The 25,356-nt window shown below is 63.9% G+C and overlaps 3 protein-coding genes across 4 annotated transcripts; 2 read left to right on the forward strand and 1 right to left on the reverse strand.

The window, feature by feature from the left end:
* Positions 1 to 1,877: 1,877 nt before the first annotated feature.
* On the reverse strand, positions 1,878 to 3,629 carry FKRP (fukutin related protein). Its single transcript, XM_088537627.1, has one exon. The coding sequence runs from the start codon at positions 3,627 to 3,629 to the stop codon at positions 1,878 to 1,880; it is 1,752 nt and encodes a 583-aa protein (XP_088393753.1).
* Positions 3,630 to 6,621: 2,992 nt separating this feature from the next.
* STRN4 (striatin 4) lies at positions 6,622 to 10,797 on the forward strand. Its single transcript, XM_088537628.1, has 6 exons — positions 6,622 to 6,827; positions 8,766 to 8,869; positions 8,941 to 9,132; positions 9,750 to 9,908; positions 9,997 to 10,141; positions 10,699 to 10,797. The coding sequence occupies exons 1-6, from the start codon at positions 6,636 to 6,638 to the stop codon at positions 10,795 to 10,797; spliced, it is 891 nt and encodes a 296-aa protein (XP_088393754.1). The 5' UTR covers positions 6,622 to 6,635.
* Positions 10,798 to 17,111: 6,314 nt separating this feature from the next.
* On the forward strand, positions 17,112 to 23,304 carry PAK4 (p21 (RAC1) activated kinase 4). 2 transcript variants are annotated; one of them, XM_088537632.1, is made up of 8 exons: positions 17,112 to 17,333; positions 19,086 to 19,649; positions 20,213 to 20,602; positions 22,232 to 22,365; positions 22,438 to 22,587; positions 22,673 to 22,802; positions 22,928 to 23,062; positions 23,131 to 23,304. In XM_088537632.1, exons 1-8 carry the CDS (start codon positions 17,130 to 17,132, stop codon positions 23,284 to 23,286), a joined length of 1,863 nt encoding a protein of 620 aa, XP_088393758.1. In that variant the 5' UTR covers positions 17,112 to 17,129; the 3' UTR covers positions 23,287 to 23,304. The 2 variants fall into 2 exon arrangements, with proteins under 2 accessions (XP_088393758.1, XP_088393759.1); XM_088537633.1 differs by having other exon boundaries at positions 22,438 to 22,564; positions 22,677 to 22,802.
* The last annotated feature ends 2,052 nt before the right edge of the window (positions 23,305 to 25,356 follow it).

Consider the following 25,356-nt stretch of genomic DNA (forward strand, 5'->3'; position numbering starts at 1 on the left):
TGGCTCTTTTGGGGCAAAACGCTGCGATTTTGGGGCGGGTGGGGGCGGCCTGAGGCTGTTTGTCCTCGGGCTGGAGCCTTGGGGACACGGGGACGAGCCCTGGGGGTGACAAGAAGGGGAACAGAGCAGAGGTGGCAGCGCCACGTGTCACACGGGTTTATTGGGGACGGTGTCTCACAAGGCGGGGGACATTTGGGGACACGGGGGACCTCAATGTGCATCACAGGGGGGACCCCAATGTGTCACTTATGGGACTTGGGGACACTGGGGACCTCCCGTGTGTCACATGTGGGATTTGGGGACACTGGGGACTCCCATGTCTCGCATGTCAGTTCTGGAGACCCCAATGTGTCACTCATGGGATTTGGGGACACTGGGGACCTCCCATGTGTCACATGTGGGATCTGAGGACCCCAACGTGTCACACATGGGACTTGGGGACACTGGGGACCTCCCATGTGTCACATGTGGGATTTGGGGACCCCAACATGTCACACGTGGGACTTGGGGACACTGGGGACCTCCTGTGTGTTACGTGGCATCTGGGGGCCCCAATGTGTCACATATGGGACTTGGGGACACTGGGGACCTCCCATGTGTCACATGTGGGATCTGGGGACCCCAACATGTCACATATGGGACTTGGGGACAATGGGGACCCCAACGTCTTACTCATGGGATTTGGGGACGCTGGGGTCTCCCATGTGTCCCATGTGGGATCTGGGGACCCCAATGTGTCACACATGGGACTTGGGGACACTGGGGACCTCCAGTGTGTCACACGTGGGATCTGGGAACCCCAATGTGTCACACATGGGATTTAGGGACACTGGGGACCCCAACGTGTCACACATGGGATTTGGGGACACTGGGGACCTCCCATGTGTCACATGTGGGATTCGGGGACACTGGGGTCTCCCATGTGTCACACGTGGAATTTGGGGACCCCACCGTGTCACTCATGGAACTTAGGGACACTGGGGTCTCCCGTGTGTCCCATGTGGGATCTGGGGACCTCAAGGTGTCACATGGGGGATCTGGGGACCCCAACGTGTCACACATGGGATTTGGGGACACTGAGGACCTCCCATGTGTCCTATGTGGGATTTGGGGACACTGGGGACCTCCCGTGTGTCACATGTGGGATCTGAGGACCCCAACGTGTCACACATGGGACCTGGGGACACTGGGGACCTCCCGTGTGTCACATGTGGGATCTGGGGACCCCAAGGTGTCACACATGGGACTTGGGGACACTGAGAACCTCCCATGTGTCCTATGTGGGATTTGGGGACACTGGGGACCTCCCATGTGTCACATGTGGGATTCGGGGACACTGGGGTCTCCCATGTGTCACACGTGGAATTTGGGGACCCCAACGTGTCACTCATGGAACTTAGGGACACTGGGGTCTCCCGTGTGTCCCATGTGGGATCTGGGGACCTCAAGGTGTCACATGGGGGATCTGGGGACCCCAACGTGTCACACATGGGACTTGGGGACACTGGGGACTCCCGTGTGTCACCTGTGGGATCTGGGGCCCCCAATGTGTCACACATGGGATTTGGGGACACTGAGGACCTCCCATGTGTCCTATGTGGGATTTGGGGACACTGGGGACCTCCCGTGTGTCACATGTGGGATCTGGGGACCCCAACGTGTCACACATGGGACTTGGGGGACACTGGGGACCCCAACGTGTCACACATGGGACTTGGGGACACTGGGGACGTCCCATGTGGGATCTGGGAACCCCAACGTGTCACACATGGGACTTGAGGACACTTGGGTCTCCTGTGTGTCACACATGGGATCTGGGGACGCCAACGTGTCACACATGGGACTTGGGGACACCGGTGACCCCCCACCCTGTCCCCTCACTCCCCCGGTGCCACCTCAAGCCCCTCCCATCCCCCCAGCTCCCCGTCCACCATCTCCATGTCCCCAACGTCCCCCAGGGCCTCCATGTCCCCGGCCACCAGCTCCACGTCCCCAATGTCCCCGAGCAGCATCCCCGCGTAGTCCGGTGGCATCTCCATGTCCCCAACGTCCCCTGCCATCACCTCCATGTCCCCAACATCCTCAGGTATCTCGGTGGCCGCGGCCACCTCCCAAAGGTCCCCTTGCGTCCCCGCGTCCCCGGGCAGGGTCCCCACGGTGTCATTGGCGGCGGCCGCCTCGGCCGGGTGCCCCCGCAGGCTCCGCAGCTCCGGGTTGGGATACTCGGGATGCTCCAAAACCCCCGCTCCGAACTTGAATTCCAGGAAACTCCGCACCTTCCCGGGCACCGGCGCCCGGAAGCCGGCAAAGGGCAGCGTCGCCAGCGGCAGCAGCAGCCGCTCCGGGAATTCCGTGTCCTGCCGGTGGCCCAGCCACGTGTCCTTGGTCATGACGCCGGCGCGGCTGTAGAAGGGCCACAGATCCACGTGGAGCCGGTTGCTGCGGCTGAAATGCACGCGGAAAAACTCCCCTTCCGCCGCCTTTTCCCACAGGAAGCCCTCGGCGTCCTCCACGGCGCCGCGGGCGGCGGCGGCGCGCAGCAGGGGACACTTGGGGACGTCGTCGCGGTAGACGCCCACGTCCACGTCGTAGTCCCAGGGCAGGACGTCGCCGCGGCGCGCGGCGCCCAGGAGGGAACCCCCCTCGAGCCAGAAGCGGACGCCGGCGGCGCGCAGGGCCCGCGCCACGCGCCGCGCCGTGGCCCGCAGCGCGCGCAGGCAGCACGGCGGCGTCCAGCGCCCGCGCGCCAGGTACCGCGGAACACCCGAACGCAGCGACCCGAAGCACCGCGCGCTCCGCTTGTGGCACCCGAACCACCGCTCGGCGTCGCCGCCGGCACCCGCGCCCACCACGCGCTTGATGCCCAGCGCCGCCGCCAGCGCGCGGTGCCGGTTGGCGGCGGCCGCACGCGCTTTGGCGCGGCCGTGCGGCGTGAGCAGCGGCGGCGGCACCGCGCCGGCGCCGAACGTCACCTCCGGCACCAGGCGCGCGGCCCAGCGGCGCCGCGCGGCCTGCAGGAAGAGCGCGGCGGGCGCCGGGCGCGCCAGCGGCAGCGGCAGCGCCAGGAGGTCGCGCGTGCGCAGGAGGAGGACGGCGGCGCCGCGGACGGCGCCGCACGGTCCGTCGGGATCGTAACGCGCCGTCCACGCGCGCGCGTCCACGCGCAGCCCCACGCAGCGGGCGGGCGCCGCGCCGCGACGCTGCACCGGGGCCGCCGCGATGCGAACGCCGGAGCGCTCCAAGGCCGCCCGCAGCTGCCGCAGCCGCCCCGGCGCGGCGCGGGCGCCGTCGGGGACCAGCGCCACGTGGCGCGTGCGCAGCCAGCGCGCCGCGCGCGCCGGCGTCACCACGCGCACGGCCGGCGGCAGCGGCGGCAGCGGCGGGTACGGCGGCGTCTCCGTCACCACCAGCACCGCCGCGGCGCCCGCCGCCGCGAACGAGCGCGCCGTGGCCGCCACGTCGTGCGCCGAGTCCTCGAAGTCGCGCAGCACCACGGTGACGCCGGGGGACAGCGCGGGGACGGCGGCACCGCACGGAGGGGGACGCGGCGGGCGCCACACGCGCAGCAGGAGCAGCAGGTTGAGGGCGCACGCGGCGCCAAGGGCCGCCTGGCACGGGGACACGCGCATGGTGGCACCAGGTCACGCGTGTGATGAGCTGGACGGTCTCAGCGGGTGCCCACGGTCACAGGGTCACCAGTGTCATGAGCTGGGGGGTCTCAGCGGGTGTCAAGGGTGACAGTGTTACCTGTGTCATAAGCTGGGGGGTCTCAGCAGGTGTCAGTGGTGACAGTGTCACCCGAGTGACGAGCTGGAGGGTCTCAGCAGGTACCGATGGTCACGGGGCCACCGGTGTCATGAGCTGGGTGGTCTCAGCAGGTGACAATGGTGGCCGGGTCATTCGTGTAATGAGCTGGAGGGGTCTCAGCAGATACCGATGGTCACGGTGTCACTTATGTCATGAGCTGGGGGGTCTCAGCGGGTGCCAATGGTGACCAGGTCACTCGAGTGACGAGCTGGAGGGTCTCAGCAGGTGCCAATGGTCACGGTGTCACCTGTGTCATGAGCTGGGGGGTCTCAGTGGGTGCCAATGGTGACCAGGTCACTCGAGTGACGAGCTGGAGGGTCTCAGCGGTGCCAATGGTCACAGGGTCACCGGTGTCATGAGCTGGGGGGTCTCAGCGGGTGCCAATGGTGACCAGGTCACTCGAGTGACGAGCTGGAGGGTCTCAGCGGCGCCAATAGTGACCAGGTCACTTGTGTCATGAGTTGGAGGGGTCTCTGCAGGTACCGATGGTCACGGTGTCACTTGTGTCATGAGCTGGGCGGGCTCAGCAGGTACCGATGGTCACGGTGTCACCTGTGTCATGAGCTGGGGGGTCTCAGCGGCTGCCAATGGTGACCAGGTCACTCGAGTGACGAGCTGGAGGGTCTCAGCAGGTGCCAATGGTCACAGGGTCACCGGTGTCATGAGCTGGGGGGGGTCTCAGCGGGTGTCAGTGGTGACAGTGTCACTCGAGCGACGAGCTGGGAGGGTCTCAGCGGCGCCAATAGTGACCAGGTCACTTGTGTGATGAGTTGGAGAGGTCTCTGCAGGTACCGATGGTCACGGGGCCACCGGTGTCATGAGCTGGGTGGTCTCAGCGGGTGCCAATGGTGACCGGGTCATTCGTGTAATGAGCTGGAGGGGTCTCAGCAGATACCGATGGTCACGGTGTCACTTATGTCATGAGCTGGGGGGTCTCAGCAGGTACCGATGGTCATGGTGTCACCTGTGTCATGAGCTGGGGGGTCTCAGCGGGTGCCAATGGTGACCAGGTCACTCGAGTGACGAGCTGGAGGGTCTCAGCGGTGCCAATAGTGACCAGGTCACTTGTGTCATGAGTTGGAGGGGTCTCTGCAGGTACCGATGGTCACGGTGTCACTTGTGTCATGAGCTGGGCGGGCTCAGCAGGTACCAATGGTCACAGTGTCACCTGTGTCATAAGCTGGGGGGGTCTCAGCGGGTGCTGAAGGTCACAGTGTCACTCGAGTGACGAGCTGGGAGGGTCTCAGCGGCGCCAATAGTGACCAGGTCACTTGTGTGATGAGTTGGAGAGGTCTCTGCAGGTACTGATGGTTACGGTGTCACCTGTGTCATGAGCTGGGCGGGCTCAGGAGGTGCCAATGGTGACAGGGTCACTTGTGTCATGAGCTGGGAAGGCTCACCGGGTGCCGACGGTCACAGGGTCACCCGTGTCATGAACTCGGCGGCCTCAGCTGCCGCCCACAGTGGCTGGGTCACTCGTGTGATGAGCCAGAGGGTCTCAGCGGGTGCCAATGGTCACAGTGTCACCTGTGTCATGAGCCGGGGGGTCTCAGCAGGTGCCAATGGTGACCGAGTCATTCGTGTGATGAGCTGGAGGGGTCTCAGCAGGCACCGATGGTCACAGTGTCACCTGTGTCATGAGCTGGAGGGTCTCAGCAGGTACCAATGGTCGGTGGGGTCACTTGTGTCACAAGCTGGGGGGTCTCAGCGGGTGCCAATGGTGACCGGGTCACTCGTGTGACGAGCTGAAGGGGTCTCAGCGGGTAGCGATGGTCACAGTGTCACCTGTGTCATGAGCTGGGCAGTCTCAGCGGCTGCTGGTGGTCACAGTGTCACACGTGTGACGAGCTGGGCGGTCTCAGCGGGTACCTGGTCACAGTGTCACGTGTGTCACAAGTTGGGGGGGGGTCTCAGCCGCTGCCGACGGTGGCCGGGTCCCTCATGTGACAAGTTGGGCACCTATCGGGACATGGACACGTTACCCCCTTGCGCCGCCCTATGGCCCCCCCCCTTGTCCATATGTCCTGCAGCCCCCTCCCCTATAGCCTCCCCACCCCTTCTGTGCCCCCTATACACCCCCCTACAGCCTCGTGCCCCCTATAGCGCCCATAGGGCCCTGCCCCCTGCGTCCCCTATACCCCATTATACCCCCCAGCCCCTCTATAGCTCCCTATAGCCTCCATAGCCCCCTATAGTGCTCAACGCCCTCTATAGCACCCTATATAGTCCCACATGCTCTGTAACCACCATAGCCCTTATACCCCTAGCCCTCCAGTATCCCCTATAGCCGCCTATATCCTCCCTATAGCGCCCTATATGGCCCCATAACCCCAATAGCCGCTGTGACCCCGCCCCCCCGTGTCCCCTATACTTCCTATAGCCCCCCCATAGCCCCTATACTCTCCATAGCCTCCCCTATAGCCGTTATAGCCCCTATGTCTCCCGCGTCCCCTACAGCGCCCATAAGGCCCCGCGCCCGCTGCGGCCGCCATAGCCCCGCCCCCGTGTCCCCTATGGCCCCTATACACCCCACAACCTCCCTATACCCCCCCCACACCCCTATAGCCCTCATATACCACCCTATAGCCCCCCGTACCGCCGCTGTTGCCACGGCAACGGCGCGCAGCCTCGCGGCCTCCGTCCCCCCCGCCTGCCACGTGACGTCACTTCCGCCGCGCGGCTCCACCTTGTGGCAGGAGCGCGGCAGCGCGTAACGGGCGCCGCCATGATGGCTGTGAGCGCCGCCATGATGGCTGTGAGCGCCGCCATGATGACTGCGGGCGCCGCCATGACGATCGTGGGCGCTTTGCGCCGCGCCGGGCGCCGCCATGATGGCGGGAGGCGCCATGATGGAGGCGGCGCGGGGTCCTGCGGGCCCCTCGGTGCCGGTATCGGTGGCGGTACCGGTACCGGCGGGGCCCGGGCCCAGCCTGCCCGGCGTCCTGCACTTCATCCAGCAGGAGTGGGGCCGCTTCGAGGCCGAGAGGAGCCGCTGGGAGGCGGAGCGCGCCGAGCTCCAGGTGACGGCGGCTCTGATGGGAGCCGCCATCTTGGGAGGGTTGGGCGGGGAGGGGCCCTACCCCAAAATGGGACCCCCTCGGAACCGGGAGCCCAAACTGGGACCCCCCCTCAAAGTGGGACCCCCATAAGGGGAACCCGAGCCCCGCTACTGAGAAACGCCCCTCCCCCCCCAAGATGGGACCCCCCCCCCCAAATGGCCCCCCCCCCCATAACGGGGACTCCCCACATAATGGGACCCCCCCCCATAATGGCACCCCCCCCACCCCAAACTGGAACCGCCGTAATGAGATCCCCCCCGAAACTGAGACCCGGCTTAAAGGGACCCCCCCCAGCAATGGGACCCACCCCCGCACACGCGCTGGGACCCTCGTTCCGGGTGTTGCCTCCGGGTGCCGTCGGTGTCACCCCGACACCGGCCGCTTGTCCCGTTCCGGTGCCACCCATAGTGTCCCCAATGTCCCCTCCACATCCCTGGTGTCCTCAATGTCCCCCCTACATCCCCGGTGTCCCCTATGTCCCCCCACATCCTCGGTGTCCCCAATGTCCTCCCCATGTCCCCAGTGTCCCCCGGGTGTCCCCAATGTCACCCCGACATCCCCGGTGTCCCCAATGTCCCCTCCATGTCCCCGGTGTTCCCAGTGTCCCTTGGGTGTCCTCAATGTCCCCCACATGTCCCCAGTGTCCCCAATGTCCCCCAGGTGCCCCCAATGTCCCCCCAAGTCCCCAGTGTCCACAATGTCCCCCCATGTCCCTGATGTCCCCAATGTTCCCTGGGTGTCCCCAATGTACCCCCCTTGTCCCTGATGTCCCCAATGTCCCCCAGGTGTCCCCAATGTCCCCCCATGTCCCTCGGGTGTCCCCTATGTCCCTTGGGTGTCCCCAATGTCCCCCTGGGTGTCCCTGATGTCCCCCATGTCCCTGATGTCCCCCATGTCCCCGGTGTCCCCAATGTCCCCCAGGTGTCCCCAATGTCCCCCCATGTCCCTGGTGCCCCAAATGTCCCCCCAAGTCCCCAGTGTCCCTCATATCCCCCCCAATGTCCCCAGGGTGTCTCCCATGTCCCCGGGGTGTCCCCAATGTCCCTCGGGTGCCCCCAATGTCTCCCCATGTCCCCAGTGTCCCCAATGTCCCCCGCCATGTCCCCGGGGTGTCCCCAATGTCCCCCCAAGTCCCCAATGTCCCCCAATGTCCCTGGTGCCCCAAATGTCCCCGCCACGTCCCCGGTGTCCCCAATGTCCCCTCCATGTCCCCGGTGTTGCCAATGTCCCCCAGGTGTCCCCAATGTCCCCCCCATGTCCCTGATGTCCCCAATGTCCTCCCCCCCATGTCCCCGGTGTCCCCAATGTCCCTCGGGTGCCCCCAATGTCTCCCCATGTCCCTGGTGCCCCCAATGTCCCCCCAAGTCCCCAGTGTCCCCAATGTCCCCCCCAATGTCCCTGATGTCCCCCATGTCCCCGGTGTCCCCAATGTCCCCAATGTCTCCCCATGTCCCTGGTGCCCCAAATGTCCCCGCCACGTCCCCAATGTCCCCCCAATGTCCCTGATGTCCCCAATGTCCCCCCCATCTCTCTGGTGTCCCCAATGTCCCCCCATGTCCCTGATGTCCCCAATGTCCCCTGGGTGTCCCCAATGTCCCCCCATGTCCCCGATGTCCCCAATGTCCCCCAGGTGTCCCTGATGTCCCCCTGTGTCCCCGGTGTCCCCCATGTGCCTGGTGTCCCCAAAGTCCCCCAGGTGTCCCCAATGTCCCCCCATGTCCCTCGGGTGTCCCTGATGTCCCCAATGTCCCCTGGGTGTCCCCAATGTCCCCCCATGTCCCTGATGTCCTCAATGTCCCCGGTGTCCCCAATGTCCCCCCATGTCCCTGGTGCCCCAAATGTCCCCGCCACATCCCCAATGTCCCCAATGTCCCCCCCATGTCCCCAATGTCCCCTCAGGCGCAGGTGGCGGCGCTGCAGGGCGAGTGCCGGGGCGGGCAGCGCTCCCGCTCCGAGCTGCTCCGGCGCCTGCGGATGCTGGAGGCGGCGCTGGCGCTCGAGAGGTCGGTGGCACCGGGAGCGGGAGCGGGAATGGGATGTCCCCAGTGTCCCCAATGTCCCCCTGTCCCCGCAGGGCCAAGTGCCACAAGCTGCGACCCGACGGAGACCTCCCTGCGCCCGAGCGTGCGGAAGCGGCTCCGGAAGCGGGTGCGGAAGCGGGAGCTCCGGGCGCTCCGGGCGGTCATGGAGCTGCCCCCGATCCCGGTTTTCCCTCCCGCAGCTCCGGACGGGCCGGCGGAGGGGGGAGCTGCGGAATGGCCGGAGGGTCGGCACCTCCTGCGGCAGTAAGTGCCGGGATCTGGGAATGCCGGGGTCTGGGAATGCCGGGATCTGGGATCCAGGAATGCCGAGATCTGGGAATGCCGAGATCTGGGAATGCCGGGATCTGGGATCTAGGAATGCGGGCGTCTGGAAATGCTGGTATTCAGGAATGTTGGCAATTGGGAATGATGGGATCCGGAAATGCTGGGATCCAGGAACACTGGCGTCCGGGAATGCTGGGATCCAGGAATGCCGGATCTGTAAATGCTGGGGTTCAGGAATGTTGGCAATTGGGAATGTTGAGATCCAGAAATGTTGGGATCTGGGAATGCTGGGATCCAGGAATGCCGGATCTGGAGATGCTGGGATTCAGGAGTGTTGGCAATTGGGAATGCTGGGATCCTGAAATGCTGGGATCTGGGAATGCTGGGATCGGGGAACTCCAGGAATGCTGGGATCCAGAAACAATGGGAATGCTGGGATCTGGGAATGCTGGGACTTGGGAATGCTGGGATTTGGGTACACCAGGATCTGGGAATGCCAGGATTTGGGAATGCCGGGATCTGGGAACACTGGAATCCAGGAACGCCAGGAAGGCCGGGCTCATCTCCCGCTCCGCAGGTACCTGCGGGACGTTGGCTGCTCCGGTGCCGGATCCGGCTGGCGCTTCCGACACCTGCATTCCCTGCTCGCCCGCGGTGCCGAGGAGCCGGAATCACCTCCCGACGGAGCGGACGGAGCCTCCCTGCTTGTGCGGCGCATCGAGGAGCAGATCCAGAGGTGAGCGACGGCGCATTCCGGATCGGGATGGCGCATTCCGGATCGGGATGGCGCTCTGGATCGGGATGGCACGCTCCACATCCCGCAGGAACGCCGTGCGGGAGCCTTCGGAACGCGCGGGCGCCGCATTCCCGGCACGCTCGGCTCCCGAGGACGAGGACAGCGACGAGGACGAGGACACGGAGGACGCGGCCGCCGATGGCACCCGGCCTGCCAAGAAGCAGTGCAGAAAGGTGGGCGATTCCCGGCGTTCCGGGCGCAATTCCCACATTCCGGGCGCCATTCCCACCATTCCAGATGCAACTCCTGGCACTCCGGACCCAATTCCTGGCACTCCAGACCCAATTCCTGGCACTCCAGCTGCAATTCCTGGAGCTCCTGATGCGCTTCCTGGCGCTCCGGATGCAATTCTCATGTTTCAGCCGCGATTCCCAGTGCTCAGGATGTGATTCCTGGCATTCCAGATACGCTTCCCGGCATTCTGGATGCAATTCCTCGCACTCCAGCTGCAATCTCCATGCTCTGGGTGCAATTCCCAGCGCTCTGGACACTCCTCCTGGTGCTCCAGATGCAATTCTTGTGTTTCGGACACACTTCCCGGCGCTCCGGATGCAATTCCTGGCCCTCCAGATGCAATTTCTGACATTCCAGACACAATTCCCATGTTCTGGCTGCGCTCCCCAGTGCTCCAGACACAACTCCCACCTTCCGGCCGCCCTTCCCGCCATTCCGGCCGCGATTCCCACATTCCAGCGCGATTCCCGGTGCTCACCATGCCCTTCCCGTGCAGCCCAGCGAGGATGAGGATGACGACGGCGATTCCGAGGATGCGCTCGGAGAATTCAACTTTGTGGGTGCCGGGAGCCGTGCCGACGCTCCGGGATCCTGAAGCGGCGCCGCTCGCCCTCCGGAGCCGGATGTGGGGATGGAGCTGCCCTGAGTTAGCGCCTGATCTGGAGCCGCATCCGGATTCGCATCCCAAACCACGTCCCAATCCGGATACCTGATCCACATACCCCATGCGGATCCCTGTCCCAATCCATGTTTGGATTGGGATCCGCATCTTGATCCATGTCCCACTTTGGATCCGCGTCCCCATCCGCATACCTGATCCGGATCCCTGACCAGAGTCATGTCCCTGATCCAGGTCTGGATCCGTATCCACGTCCCCCATCCCAATCCCGCCTGGATCCAGGTCCAGATTCCCATCCGGATCCGGATCTGTGCTCCAACCCACATCTCCATCTGGATCCTGATCCCTGATCCCGCTCCATGCCCGGATCCACATCCTGCGCCCCTGTCCATGTCCCAGTCTAGGTCCGGGTCCCAATCCCCATTCTAGATCCACATCCTAATCCAGGTCTCACTCCAGATCCGGGTCCCACTTCCCGACCTGGGTACCTCTTCATGTCCCCCATCCTGATCTGTGTCCCACATCCCATTCCGGGACCAGATCCGCATCCTCCATCCCGGTCCAGGTCCCGATCTAGATCTGGGTCCCCCATCCCAATCCAGATCCCCGTCCCACACCGGGTCCAGATCCCAATCCGGGTCCAGATCCGTATCTCCTCATCCTGATCCATATCCCCCATCGCAATCCAGGTCCCCATCTTGGTCCTGATCCGGATCCCCCATTCCGATCCAGGTCCAGATCCCGATCCGTGTCCAGATCCATATCCCCCCATCCCAATCCAGATCCCTCCTCCTGATCCAGGTCCCTGATCCGGGTTCCCCATCCTGATCCGGGTCCCTCTCCGCAGACTCGGCACTGGCCCCACTCCGTTTTCGTTGGTTATCCCCAAAACTTGGGACTCGCTTTCCCCCTTTTTTTCCCCAAATCCAGACTCCGCTTTTTCCATTCCCCCCAAATCCCAACTTTATTTTCCCTGTTTTCCCCCAAAACGGAGACTCTGCTTTTCGCATGTCCCTTCCGTCCTGATGTCACCTCCCGTGACCCCTCTGGTCCGTCTGAGCCTCTACGGAGCCCCCAAGGGCCCCGCGAGCGCTTCCGCGTGGCCAAGTGACGTCACATCGCTGCTGGGTGACGTCAGCACCCAGCCCCGTGACGCTAGAGCGTTCGCTCGCCCCTTCCCCTCCCTGCCGGGCGCGTCCCCTTTAAGTCAGGCCACGCCCCCTTTCGCCCCGCCTCCACGCGGGCCTCGGCCAATCGCCGCGGCGGGCTCCCCCCCGCGGCGAGTGGGCGTTGCCCTGAGAGCGACGGGCGCTCCCGCCTATCGCAGCGCGGCATCCGGGCAGAGGGGCGGGGCAGCCCGCCCCGCCCTCCGGGGGCGTGGCCTGTTGCCGGGGCAACGGAGGGGCGGGTGCCCGGATGTGGCTCCTTTCCTAACATGGCGGCGGCGGCCGAGGCCGAGTGACCGGGCGGGCAGCGCCGGGGGGTGAGCGGGAGAATCCTTAGGGATACGGGGAGGGGATTGGGAATGGGGAGGGGGGGAACCGGGAAGATCATGAGGGAAATGGGGGGGGCGGGGGCCGGAGGGATATGGGGGGGGTGGGGCCGGGGGGGCGATGGGGGGGCCTGGGATTTGGGGGGCGGGGGGGGGTTGATGGGGGGGGGACGGGGGGCAATTGGGGGGGTTGGGGGGGGGGACGGGGGGCAGTTGGGGGTGGGGGGGGGGGGACATGGGGAAGAGCCCCCCAAGGAGCCGCCGGGGGGGGGTTTGGGGCAAATCCGGGGGAATTTGGGGCTCCTCCGTCAGGAAAAAACTCATGGAAACCTCTCCCCCTCCCTCCCCGCAGCGTCTTCTTCCCTGGAGCTTCCGGCATGGCCGGCTGAGCGGAGCAGAATTCCCCCCTTCGGCAGGTAGGAAAACGGGAAGCGCTCGGGAAGCGCCGCCGTTCCGCGGAAACGAGGGAAAACGCGCCGCGTTTAGGGACACAGCCGGAGAAAACCAGCCCGGGAGCTCGGAAACAAGGAGGGAATATCAGGAAAATCGTCCTTGTCACCCTTAAACTCCAAAAGAAAAACCCCCAAACTTGGGTTTTCTGATTCTTGCTCAAAACCCCTTTTTTTCTGCTATTTTTATTCCTGGAATTTCATTTTTCTGCTCCATCCATCGTTTTTTCCAAGGTAGGTCTCTTCCTGCCCGGTGTCTCCGGGATTTAATGCTCAAATAGACTCCGGGGTAGAGATTTTTGGCCGTTTTGGGGCATTTTGGGCTGTTTAACACCACATTAATAGAGGAGACAGGGCCCTCTGTGCTGCAGAATCCCACATCTCCCCCCAGGATCCCTTAAAAAACCAAGTTTTCGCCCCAATTCCGGAACATATGCCGCATGCCAGGATTTAATCGGGTTTTTTGGGAGGATTTTGGGGAAAATGAAACTTAAACTCGGGAGAGGCGAAGGAAAGGAGCTCAAATAAAGCAGCTTTTTGAATAAAAACCCAAACAAAGTTTGAACAGGAGCCAAAAAATGAGATGCCGGGTGCCAGCAAAAACATTAACTAATCCCGGGAACTTTTTAAGGAAAATTTCCCTTTTTCTGGTGAAGGAATAAACCTGCTGCGTTTGTTTAGGGCAGGTGGAAGGGAGTTTTTTGGGAAAGGCATCGAAATTCCCTGTGGGATTGAAACGCGCAAAGCCAAGCTCGGATCCTGCTCCGTATTCCCGGCTTTTTGGAAAGCTTTTCTGGAAAAAGCACCCAGTAGGTCCACCCTAAAAGGCACAAATAAACGGAATAAACTAGGGAATATTTCCGGAACCGCGCGCGTTTCCGGGCGCCGAGATAAGGATCGTGGTCCCGTTTGTGCTCCGCTCCCTTGGTGTCCTTCCCAGCCCTTTTCCCGATCCCGGGGATCTTTATATCCCCATGGATTTATTTTGCTAACGCTTATCAAACCTGCCAGGAGGAAACCGGGAAAATAAAAAATCCCTGGATTTTTTGGCGTGCTTTGTGCAGGTTCCGGCAAAAATCTCAAGGCTCTTTCATGGATTTGCTGTTTTTTTAGTTATTTTTCAAGGCAAAACCACATGTTTTCCCCCAGAATTCTTGGAAATAATCCATTTCCAGGAATATTTTTGTGGCTAAAATGCTGGTGCGAGGCCGGAGCTCCGTGTCCGCTCCGGAGGCGGAGGGAATGGGGCGCTCGGCACCAATTTTGGGAACGTTTTTGGGGAAGAACCGGGTGAAACGGTGTTGGAATAATGGTTGTTTTCCCTAATCATGGAAACGTAGCTCGGATTCCTACCGGGATTGCCGGGAGCGCCGGCGCCGTTCCGCAGGGATAACCGGAGCCGTCCGTGCCAGGTCGTTCCCGCATTCCTCGCATGCCTCTCCGGCCCCCTGTCCCGGTGGAAACCTCGCGCTGCCCAAAGCCGCATTCCCGAAGGATACGGACCGCTGAATCCCCCCGGGGAGGCGAAACTCCGGAGCGGGCGCGTAGGAAAGCCCGGATCGCTTCCCGAGCGACGGATCCGTCAGCTCCGGGTAGGACCGCGTTCCAGTGGGCGTCCCGGAACACTTGACCAGGATTTTTCCGGCTTTGCGGAGCTCTTGGATCCCAACCGACGGAATTTGGGGCTTGCCGAGGGCCCCCTCTTGGTGCCTTCGGAGCAGCCGCGATCCCACGGATCTGGGATCCACCCGGAACGCCGATCCCGAGCTTCCCGGTGCCTGGGGACTCCGCAATGCCAGCGCCCGCTCCCGAGGAATCATCGTGTGCTCCAGAGCTTGGGAAGCGGCAGATCCATATGGGAGTCGCTCTGGAAAACCGGGATCTTCCTCCAGGCTCCACTTGGAGCTTCCGGCTCCGCTCCTGGCTCTTGTCCAGCGGTTTCGGAGTGCGACGGTGACAGCGTGTCCGGAGCCGCCAAGGACAACGTCATTCCCAAATCGCCCTCGGCAAGGGGCGGATTTGCCGGATCCGCCTCCGTTTTGGAACCGGGAAAGGCCGCCGGGGTCGGAGCGGATCCGAAGAACCTGGATTTCCAGGGATTTCATCCCTTCTCCTCCCAGATATCCCGCTCGTGTTGGTGTTCCAAGTGCTTCCTTAGCTAAAATCCAGTCACTTCCAAGGAAAACGAACTGCAGGAGCTCCCGAATGAAAATCCAACCTGTGCCGAGTCGGAAAAGCTCGGAAGTCTCCTGCTCCGAGCTCAGGGTTTATTGGAATAAAGGGATTAAATTCCAGGAGAGCACGACGTTCCTGCTCCAAGGATGGCTCTTAAGTAAAAACAAATCCCACATTTTATTCCCAGGAGGGGAATTGGCTCGCGGAGCCATCCCGGAGTGGGGAATTGCCGGATTTGGAAAGAAAACCTCCCGGGATCCGCTTAACGAAGCGGGACGGCGTTAATTAGAGACTGCAGAGCCAGCGGATCGCAGGCTTGGGAAACGGGAGCGGCCTCCTGCAAATTCTCCGGATCCAGAAAGTGGGAATAACATCCCTAAAACCTTGGAAAAGGAGCCACAGGGCTCAGGGAAGCGGCGCGGAGCTCGGAGCGTCCCGGGGAGCCTTTTCCCATCCCGGAATTCTCCCCTTTTCCTTGCGCAAGGCCGGAGCCGGTACCATCTCCTACCGGAGAAACCAGTTCCCGGCGCGATAAGAGCCGGCTCCGGAGCTGATCGGCAGCATCGGGAATGCCGGATGGCCGGCGACCTCCCCCCCGGCCTTTCCCAAAAAGGAGCCATCCCGGTGTTTATTCCAGCCGGACTTCCCAGTCTTTGGGGTGAAATTCCATGAAGCCTCGATCCAGGAGGAGATCCAACGGGCTCGCTCCGACAACCGGCTCTTCCCTAAGGATCCAGCCCTGCCGATCCCGCCGTTTTTCTGGAAAATGCAGCAGCCAGAGGGTTAAAGGAGCCCTGCGGAGCGGCCCGGAATGCCGGCTTGGTTTCGCCTTCCCGATCCGGCGTGGGAGTGGCGGCCGCTCCGATGCGGATACAAAGGAGAACAGGTTTTTCCGCTGCCGGCAGGCCGGAGCGCCGGGATGAGGCCGGAGCGGCTCCGTCTCCCGCAACCCCCACGTTGGGTTTTGCGCTTCCCGCATCTCCGGGAGGGAATTTCGGAGGGATTTGGGCTAAATCCCAAGCGAGGTGACGCTGTGTCCGTGTGCGGCTCTTTCCTGCATCCGGATTGCCGGGATTTTCTCCCAGAGGCCGGATTCGATCCCGCCGCTCCGACGGGCAGGTGAATTTCCACAAGGATTCGACCGCAATTCCCAGCAGATTGAGGGAGCCGAGCGATTTATCACACTGGATCTGGAAAGTCGGGAGCGTGCCGGGATCATCGGAGCTGCCCTTCCTCTTTATCCCTTTGGATTCTCCGGGATCCTTTGGAATTCCAACCCGGCTCCAGTAGCTCCAACCTCTTTCCCATGCTGGAAATTCCGGCTGCTTTTGCAGGATCAATCCGGATGCTTTTGGCAGCCCTTCGGAGCGTCTCCGGGCGGGATGGGAGCCGCATCCTTCCGGATATCCCGGCAGTGTAAACAAGACCTCCTTGTTTACAGCAGGGAAAAAACATCCTGCCCGGAGTTTTCCGGGATCGGATCCGCAGAAATCGAGGCTCCGGGAGCTTTCCCTTCTGCCGACTGGATTTTCCCGCATATCCAGGTAAAACACCCCAATTTTCCACTCTTCTGGGTACCTAAGCGAAGTCTCCGGTGGTTTTTCCAAGGATGGAGCGTCGACACTTCCCACTTTTCCGGGACAGGCGCCTTTTTCCATAGGTTTATCCAGCTTGTTGTGCCAGGTGGCTCTTCATCCTTAGGAGCATCCTCTGCTTCCAGGAAGGAATGTGGTTTTGGGGGAAAATAATCCCTTTTCCAAGCCTACTGGAAGAGGAAAAACAGGGAAAAGATGGATTGTGACGGGGGGAAGATTCATCCGAAATGTCTTAGCTTTAGAAAACACCGGAATTTGAAGCCGGAATTTTGAACCCAGCTTGGAAAACAGCGCTGGATCATCCGGAATCGGCGGATTTGATGTTGGATCCAGCCTTGGCGGGAAGGACGGGCCTTAAGGAACGACGGGAGCGTCGAATCCCGGGAAGCGGCTGCCGGAAAGCAGCCGGCCGCTCCGAAATCCCTCCGGATCGTGGCGCGATCCGAAAGAAACACGGAATCCGGAATCCGCTGCAGCACAAGGCGCGGGCTGGGATAATCCTACCAGATTCCGGGAGGGAGACGCTTTTCCAGCTCCCGGCTTCATTTTGTAATGGTTTTTCCCGGTTTTTCTGCAGGTTTTCCGGCCCGGCTCGCCATGTTCGGGAAGAAGAAGAAGCGCCTGGAGATCTCGGCTCCGTCCAACTTCGAGCACCGGGTGCACACGGGATACGACGAGCGGGAGCAGAAATTCACGGGGCTTCCGCGCCAGTGGCAGGGAATCATCGAGGAATCCGCCCGGAGGCCGAAGCCGCTCGTCGATCCCGGCTGCATCACGGCCATCCGCAGCGGATCCCATAAGGTAGGCGGCTCGGGAAGAGTGGGAACGCCGGGAATCGGCGCGCGGGTCCGGCGAGGAGCTTCCCGCCGGTGGGAATCGGTGCTTGGAGCCGTCCAGGCGCTTCCCGACGGTGGGAATCCCGGTGCGGACGTGGCCAGGTGCTTCCTGCCAGTGGGAATCCGCACTCGGATCCGGCGGGAATCAGCTCTCGGATGCGCCAGGCGCTTCCCATCGGCGGGAATCGGCTCTCGGATCCACCAGGAATCCTGGCTCGGATGCAGCGAGGTGATTCCCACTGGTGGGAATCCGCACTTGGATCTGTCGGGAATCAGCGCTCGGATCTGGCGAGGCGCTTCCCGACGGTGGGAATCCACGCTCGGATCCGCCAGGAATCTGTGCTCGGATGCACAAGGTGATTCCCGCCGGTGGGAATCCTGGCTGGGATGCAGCGAGACACTTCCCGCAGGCAGGAATCTGCACTTGGATCCGCCGGGAATTGGTGCTCGGGTCCGGCAAGGTGCTTCCCGCCGCTGGGAATCAGCGCTTGGATCCGCCGGGAATCGGTGCTTGGATCCATCAAGGCACTTCCCGCCAGCAGGAATCCGTGCTTGGATCCATCAAGGCGCTTCCCGCCGGCGGGAATCCGTGCTTGGATCCATCAAGGCGCTTCCCGCCGGCGGGAATCGACGCTCGGATCCGGCGGGAATCAGCGCGCGGATGCGGCGGTGCCCGCTCCAAAGGGAGCCCCTTTGGGAAGCCGGGGCGGGGGGGAGGTTTTCCCTGCTTTTCCCTATTTTCCACCCCTTTGGGATGCTGCGGAGCAGGTAAGCGGTGCTTGGATCCCGGGATTCCTTCAGCACCTTCCGGACTTGGTCATTCCGGAGAACGGTCCAATGGGAATTTGGTCAAACCGCGTCCTCGGAGCCAGGAAGCCGCCGGAGGCGTGGGGAGAGGGATCCCATGGGAATGCCGCGTGCTCCTTGGCATCTCCATCCCGCTTTCCCGTGCTCCTGATCCCTGCCCGGCTTCCGTTCCATCATCCGGCGCTTGGCTCCCCTTCCTTGAATCCGGAGGCACCGGCTTTTGGGATGAAATTCCCTTCTTTTGCTCCCGTTTCCCTTCGCATCCAGCGTTCGGATCCGGTTCCTTTGGAACGGCCTCCACGGCCGCCTCTTCCCAACCCGCTTTCCCGGGATAGTCTGGCGCTTCCCAGTTTTCCTCCTCTTGGAAAAAGCACCATCCAGGGATTCAAACCATCTCCTTGCCAGGACGAGATTCCTTGAACCTTTTTGCCAGGAGAGGAAATCTCCTTGGATTTGGCTTTTCCGCAGCGCCACTTTGCCCTTAGGACACAGGGAAAAGCGGGAGCATCTCCGTCTGGAAAACGCCGGCGGATTTAGGGAGACCCCCGGGATTCGGAGGGAAAGCGGTTTCATCGGAGCCGGCTCTTTCCCCGGAAAAGCATCTCCGGGGCTTCCCAAACGCGGCCACTTTTTGGTGGGAAAACGCTCCATCCGCCGTATCCGGACGATCCGCTCGGAGCAGGGAGCTCCCAGACCGCAGCTCCATTCCCAGCGCCTCCGGGATGCGGAATCCCTGTGGAAAACGGAGCGATTTTCCCATCCGCTTCGCTCGAGCCGGTGCCGTTGTCCCCCCCGCTCCGTCCTCCCCTCCCATCCCGTTCCATTCCATGTTTTTATTGGATTTCTTTTGTTTTTCCCTCTTTTTGCCGCCGTGTTCCTGCTCCTGCCCGCCTTCCCGTCCCGCTCCAAGAGCATCGTCCGGGGGAACAAAGCGGCCGAGGACGGATCCCTGGCCTGGCTCCTGGATGAGTTTGAGACCGTATCCGTATCCCGTTCCAATTCCCTGCGCAGGGACAGCCCCCCTTTCCCGCGGCTCCGCCAGGAGAACGGCCTGGCCGAAGGGCTTCCCAAGGCGCCGCTTCCCGGCGATCCCGCCGCCCGGAGCCGGGAGCGGAGGCGCTCCGGAAGCGAGCCGGAGCGTCCGCGCGGCGCCGAGCCGCAGGCTTCCCGCCCGCTCCCGAGCGCTCCCGGGAAAGCGCCGCCCGCATCCCGCCCGCCGCCTCCCGACTACCCCAAATCCGACGGGAAAAGCCGTTCCCGCCGGGATGCCGCCGCCAAGAGGCCCCAATCCAGCTACGGAGCCGCCGAGGGCGGCCCGGCGTCGCCTTCCCGGGACAAGCGCCCGCTCTCCGGCCCCGCCATCCGGACTCCCGACATTCCCGATTCCGAAGGGTCGACGGCCCAGCCGACCGGGCGCCCGTTCAACACGTATCCGCGGGCCGAGAGCGACGGCGCCAGGGCCGCCGCTTCCCAGGTAAAACGTCCCGGGAAAACCGGAGCGGCTCCGGAGCGGCTCCCTCCTCCGCCGTGTCCCGCGTCTTCCGCTTTGCCGCTGCCTTTTCCGCTCGCTCCGGAATTCTCCGGCGCTTCCAAGCGGCTGCTCCGGTGCATCCCGGGCTTTGCCGCTTCCCTCTCCGGGGCTTTCCCGCTTCCCAGCTGTCTCCTTCCATTCTGTCCAACGCGGATCTCGCTCTTTCTGGCTCTCCCGAGCGGCTGCTCCGGCGGATCCGGGCCATTCCCGCTGTCTCCTTCTCTCCCTATGGATCTCCTCTCCCTCCGGATCTCCCGAGCAGGTGGATCCTGGCCTTTCCCGCTTCCCCGCTGTCTCCTTCCATTCTGTCCAATGCGGATCTCGCTCTTTCCGTCTCTCCCGAGCGGCTGCTCCGGTGGATCCCGGCTTTTCCCGCTTCCCCGCTGTCCCCTTCCACCCTTTCCAACGCGGATCCCGCTCTTTTCCGGCGCACCGGCGGCTTCCCCGCTCCCTCCTCCCGGATCCCAATTCCCGCTTACGGAATTCCCGCAATTCCTTCCCCGCAGGCCGAACCCGCCCGCCCGCCGGAGCCGGCCCCCAACGGCCCCCTGCGCGCGGCCGCCGGCTCCGCGGCGCATCCCGGCGCCCTCCCGCGCGCTCCGCGCGCCGCTCCGGCCCGCCTGGCGCCGCACGCCTCGGATCCGCAGCTGGCTCCGGCACCGGCTCCGGCGCCGGCTCCGGCGGCGCCGCGCGTGTCGCACGAGCAGTTCCGCGCCGCGCTGCAGATGGTGGTGGATCCCGGCGACCCGCGCTCCTACCTGGATAACTTCATCCGCATCGGAGAGGGCTCCACGGGCGTCGTGTGCATCGCCACGGTGCGCAGCAGCGGGAAGCTGGTGGCCGTCAAGAAGATGGACCTGCGCAAGCAGCAGCGCCGAGAGCTGCTCTTCAACGAGGTAGGGACACGCGGAGCGCCTGCTCGGAGCGCGCACGGAGCGCGGGGCGCCTGCTCGGAGCTCCGTCCCGGGGCGCGCGCGGAGCTCGGAGCTCCGTCCCGGGGCGCGCGCGGAGCTTGGAGCTCCGTCCCGGGGCGCGCGTGCAGCGCGGAGCTCCGTCTCGGGACTCTCGTGCAGCTCGGAGCTCCGTCTCGGGACTCTCGTGCAGCTCGGAGCTCCGTCTCGGGGTGCGCGCAGAGCGCGGAGCTCTGTCTCGGGACTCTCGTGCAGCTCGGAGCTCCGTCTCGGGACTCTCGTGCAGCTCGGAGCTCCGTCTCGGGGCGTGCGTGCAGCTCGGAGCTCCGTCTCGGGGCGCGCACGTGGAGCTCGGAGCTCCGTCTCGGAGCTCTCTCACGGAGCTCGGAGCTCCGTCCTGAGGCGCGCATGGAGCGCGGAGCTCTGTCTCGGGACTCTCGTGCAGCTCGGAGCTCTGTCCTGGGGCGCGCGTGGAGCGCGGATCTCCATCTCGGGACTCTTGTGCAGCTCGGAGCTCCGTCTCGGGGCGCTCTTGGAGCTCTCTCGCGGAGCGCGGAGCTCTGTCCTGGGGCGCGCGCGGAGCGCGGAGCTTCGTCTCGGAGCTCTCTTGCGGAGCTCGGAGCTCCGTCCTGGGGCGCGCGCGTGGAGCTCGGAGCTCTGTCCTGGGGCGCACACGGAGCTCAGAGCTCCGTCTCGGAGCTCTCTTGCGGAGCTCGGAGCTCCGTCCTGGGGCGCGCGCGTGGAGCTCGGAGCTCCGTCTCAGGGTGCGCACGGAGCTCGGAGCTCCGTCTCGGAGCTCTCTCGTGGAGCACGGAGCTCTGTCCTGGGGCGCACGCAGAGCTCCCTCTTGGGGCTCTCGTGGAGCTCCGTCTCGGGGCGCGCGGGGCTCGGAGCTCCGTCTCGGAGCTCTCTCGTGGAGCGCGGAGCTCCGTCCTGGGGCGCGCGCAGAGCGCGGAGCTCCTTCTCGGGGCTCTGTCGGAGCTCCCGCTCAGAGCGCGCGTGGAGCGTGGAGCTCCGGCTCGGGGCGCTCTCACGGAGGGCGGAGCTCCGTCTCGGGGGGCACGCGCAGAGGGCGGAGCTCCCGCTTGGGGTGCAGCCGGAGCTCAGAGCTCCGCCTCGGGGCTCTCATGGAGCTCGGAGCTCCGCCTTGGGGCTCTCTCGGAGCTCCTGCTCGGGGCACGCAGGGAGCGCGGAGCTCCGCCTTGGGGCGCGCGTGGAGTTCGGGGCTCTCTCGGAGCTCCGCCTCGGGGCGCGTGCGGAGCTCCGAGCTCCACCTCGGGGCTCTCATGGAGCTCGGAGCTCCGCCTCGGGGCTGTCTCGGAGCTCCCATTGGGGCCTGTCACCGAACTCGGAGCTCTGCCTCAGGGCTGTTGCAGAGCTCGGAGCTCCGCCTCAGGGCGCGCATGGAGCTTGGAGCTCCCACTGGGGACTCTCACGGGGCTCTGGGCATGCACAGAGCTTGGAGCTCCATCTTGGGGCGCTCTCGGAGCTCCCTCTTCGGGTGCGTGTGGAGCTCGGAGCTCCCTCTTGGGGCGTCGCTCGGAGCTCCCTCTCGGTGCGCTCGGAGCCCCGTCTCCGCACATCCCGCTCCGAGCCGGCGCCGCTCGCCCGCAGGTTGTCATCATGCGCGACTACCAGCACGAGAACGTGGTGGAGATGTACAACAGCTACCTGGTGGCCGACGAGCTCTGGGTGGTCATGGAGTTCCTCGAAGGCGGCGCCCTCACCGACATCGTCACCCACACCAGGTAGGGTGACAACACCGCCGGCCGCACCGCGCGCCGGCTCCGCACACCCGCTCATCCCGTACCGCTCCGTAGGATGAACGAGGAGCAGATCGCCGCCGTGTGTCTCGCCGTGCTCAAGGCGCTGGCCGTGCTCCACGCGCAGGGCGTCATCCACCGCGACATCAAGAGCGACTCCATCCTCCTCACGCACGACGGGCGGGTGAGCGCGGCCCATCCGCGACCCCCCCATTCCCGCTTCCCGGCGCTTTTCCAGCCCCGCGGCCGGCCGGGAATGCTCCCGATCTCCAGCCCTTTTTCCCCCTTTTTTCCAGGTGAAACTCTCCGATTTTGGCTTCTGCGCCCAAGTGAACAAGGAGGTGCCGCGGCGGAAGTCGCTGGTGGGAACGCCGTACTGGATGGCGCCGGAGCTCATCTCCCGCCTGCCCTACGGACCGGAGGTGAGGCCGCGCGGTGACAACACTCGGCGGCCGACTGTACCGCCCCCCGGGCACAGCGTCCTCCCTTGGGCGGGCCGAAAATCGGGTCCGACTGACGGCCGCGCGCTTGTCACCCTCAACAACAGGTGGACATCTGGTCCCTGGGGGTGATGGTCATCGAGATGGTTGACGGGGAACCGCCGTATTTCAACGAGCCACCGCTGAAGGCCATGAAGATGATCCGGGACAACCTGCCGCCCAAGCTCAAGAACGTGCACAAGGTAGGAACACCCCCAAACAACCCCCCGCTCCCGTTGTTGTCCCCACGCTCACAGTCGCTCCGTTGCAGGTGTCGCCTTCCCTCAAGGGCTTCCTGGACCGCATGCTGGTGCGGGACCCGCTACAACGCGCCGCCGCCACCGAACTGTTGAAACACCCGTTCCTGGGCAAAGCGGGACCCCCGTCCTGCATCGTCCCCCTCATGCGGCAGAACCGGCTCCGGTGAGACGCGGCGCCCGGAACGCCGCCGCGCTCCCGCATCCGGATCCTCCCGGCTCCGCGGGGGACGGACTGGCCGATGGTGGCCGCTTGTGCCGGTGGCTTCCCGGTTTTCCAAGGGCGGCCGGTTGTGCTGGTGGCTTCCCGGTTTTCCAAGGGCGGCCACTTGTGCTGGTGGCCTCCTGGTTTTCCAAGGGTGACCGGTTGTGCCGGTGGCTTCCCAGTTTTCCAAGGGCGGCCGGTTGTGCTGGTGGCTTCCCAGTTCTTGCCACTGGTATCCTGGGTTTGCCAAGGGCACCCCGGCTTTCGGGACGGCATTCTGGATGCATCCCGGCTTTCCGACGGCGCTCCGGCTTTCCCGCGGCGTTCCGGCGCCGCTCCGGCTTTCCGCCACCTCCAACTGGATTCCTCACTGTGCCGCTACTGTCGGGACGCTCCGGTGTCTTCCAGCTACTTCCCTCTTCTGGTGGCTCCTTTTTAATGAATTCTGGAATTCCTGCTGGAAAACGAGCCCCGGAGCTGGGAAGCGCCAGGACATTCTCCCTCCTTCCCGCCGGATTTGGCATTCCGGCGCCTTCGGAGGCTTCTTGACGTCATTTTGGGGGGTTTTAATCCGCTTTTCTATCTCATCTCGGGACACAAGGGGGGAATCCCGGCTCCCGTTCGGCATCGGGATCCTCCGGCATCGGGATCCCTCCATCACACTACAGCCCCCGGCACCACCGGGGCCAAAACTACTGATTTTGGGGGAGATTTTGGGGGAAAAGGGGGTTGTTTTGGGGGTGGGAGAATCATTTTGCTCCTGGTTCCGAAAATCGATTTTTTGGGGGTGGGGAGGGGGTCTTTGCGGTTGTTTTTTTTGTGTTTTTGGGTTGTTTTTCCTCCTCTTTTTACCGCAACCGAAACTATTTATATTGTCGTTTTTTTGTACCGCTGTGAGGGCGGCGCGGGCCCAGGCGTCCGGGCTCCTGTTTGGCCGCGGTTGAGGTTACAGGTTTCCTTTTTGGAAAAAAAAAATGGAAAAAAAACAACAAAAAAACAACAACAACCTCTTTCGCCTGTTTGTTTTTATTGGGGGGCGGGGGGGAACACCTCGACCCCTTGCGACTGTTGGCGGGAGGCGGTTGTGTTGCCTCACCCCGCTGCGGGGGTTGAAGGCGCCGCCCCAGGGTGTTGCACAGGCGGCGCGTCCGGGCAGGCAACACCCGCCACGGCAACACCCGCCGCGGCAACACCGCGACCGGGCTGCAGCACGTCCCCCATGGCGTCGCGCTCCCCCTTCAACAGGAACCTCCTGCAGAACCCCCGGCCCGAAGGTACCGCCTGTTGCCCCCCGGCTGCCTGTTGTCCCTGGCCGCCTGTTGCCCCTGGCCACCTGTTGCCCCCGGCTGCCTATAACAGGCGGCCACCTCCTCCCGCAGGGCTCAACGTCTCGGAGCCGGCGCCGGTTGACGCCGCGGAGCCGCCGGGTGAGCGATGGTTGTGGGGGGGTCGCACACACGCACACGCTTGTACCCGCGTGTGTGACACCGTCACCCGCTGCAGGGGCTGTCGCGGGCTGGGACGTGAGCGTCGAGGAGGAGGAGGACGAGGCCGAAGCCCCCGCGGGGTCGCGGTTCAGGTGGGGCCGGGGCGTCACACGCGCGTGCGGGTGTCGCAGTGTCACCGTGTCACGGTGTCACCCGCGGCACCCGCGCAGGTGGCGGGTGAAGCGGCAGCGCGTGGACCTGCGGGCGCAGGGGCTGGACGCGGCGCTGCTGGACACCCACCAGCCCCCCATCGTCGTCATGGACTGGTAGGGTGACGCCGGGTGACACCGGGTGACAATGGGTGACACCGGGTGACATGGGACGCGTGGGTGGTTCAGGGCTGGCTGGGGGCTCTCAGGGGCTGGCAGATACAGGGTGACACAGGCTGACATGGGGTGTCACAGGGTGATTTGGGGTGACACGGGGTGTTGGGGGGTGGCACAAGGTGGTACAGGGTGACACGGAGCGTCACCGGATGTTTTGGGGTGACACAGGGAACTGCAGGGTGACACGAGCCACCATGGGGTGTTGAGGGTTGATGTGGGGTG

The sequence above is a fragment of the Tinamus guttatus genome, unplaced genomic scaffold (genome assembly GCF_059628265.1).
Source record: "Tinamus guttatus ecotype Peru unplaced genomic scaffold, ASM5962826v1 Tinamus_guttatus_pri_ptg000827l, whole genome shotgun sequence".
NCBI classification, from domain to species: domain Eukaryota; kingdom Metazoa; phylum Chordata; class Aves; order Tinamiformes; family Tinamidae; genus Tinamus; species Tinamus guttatus.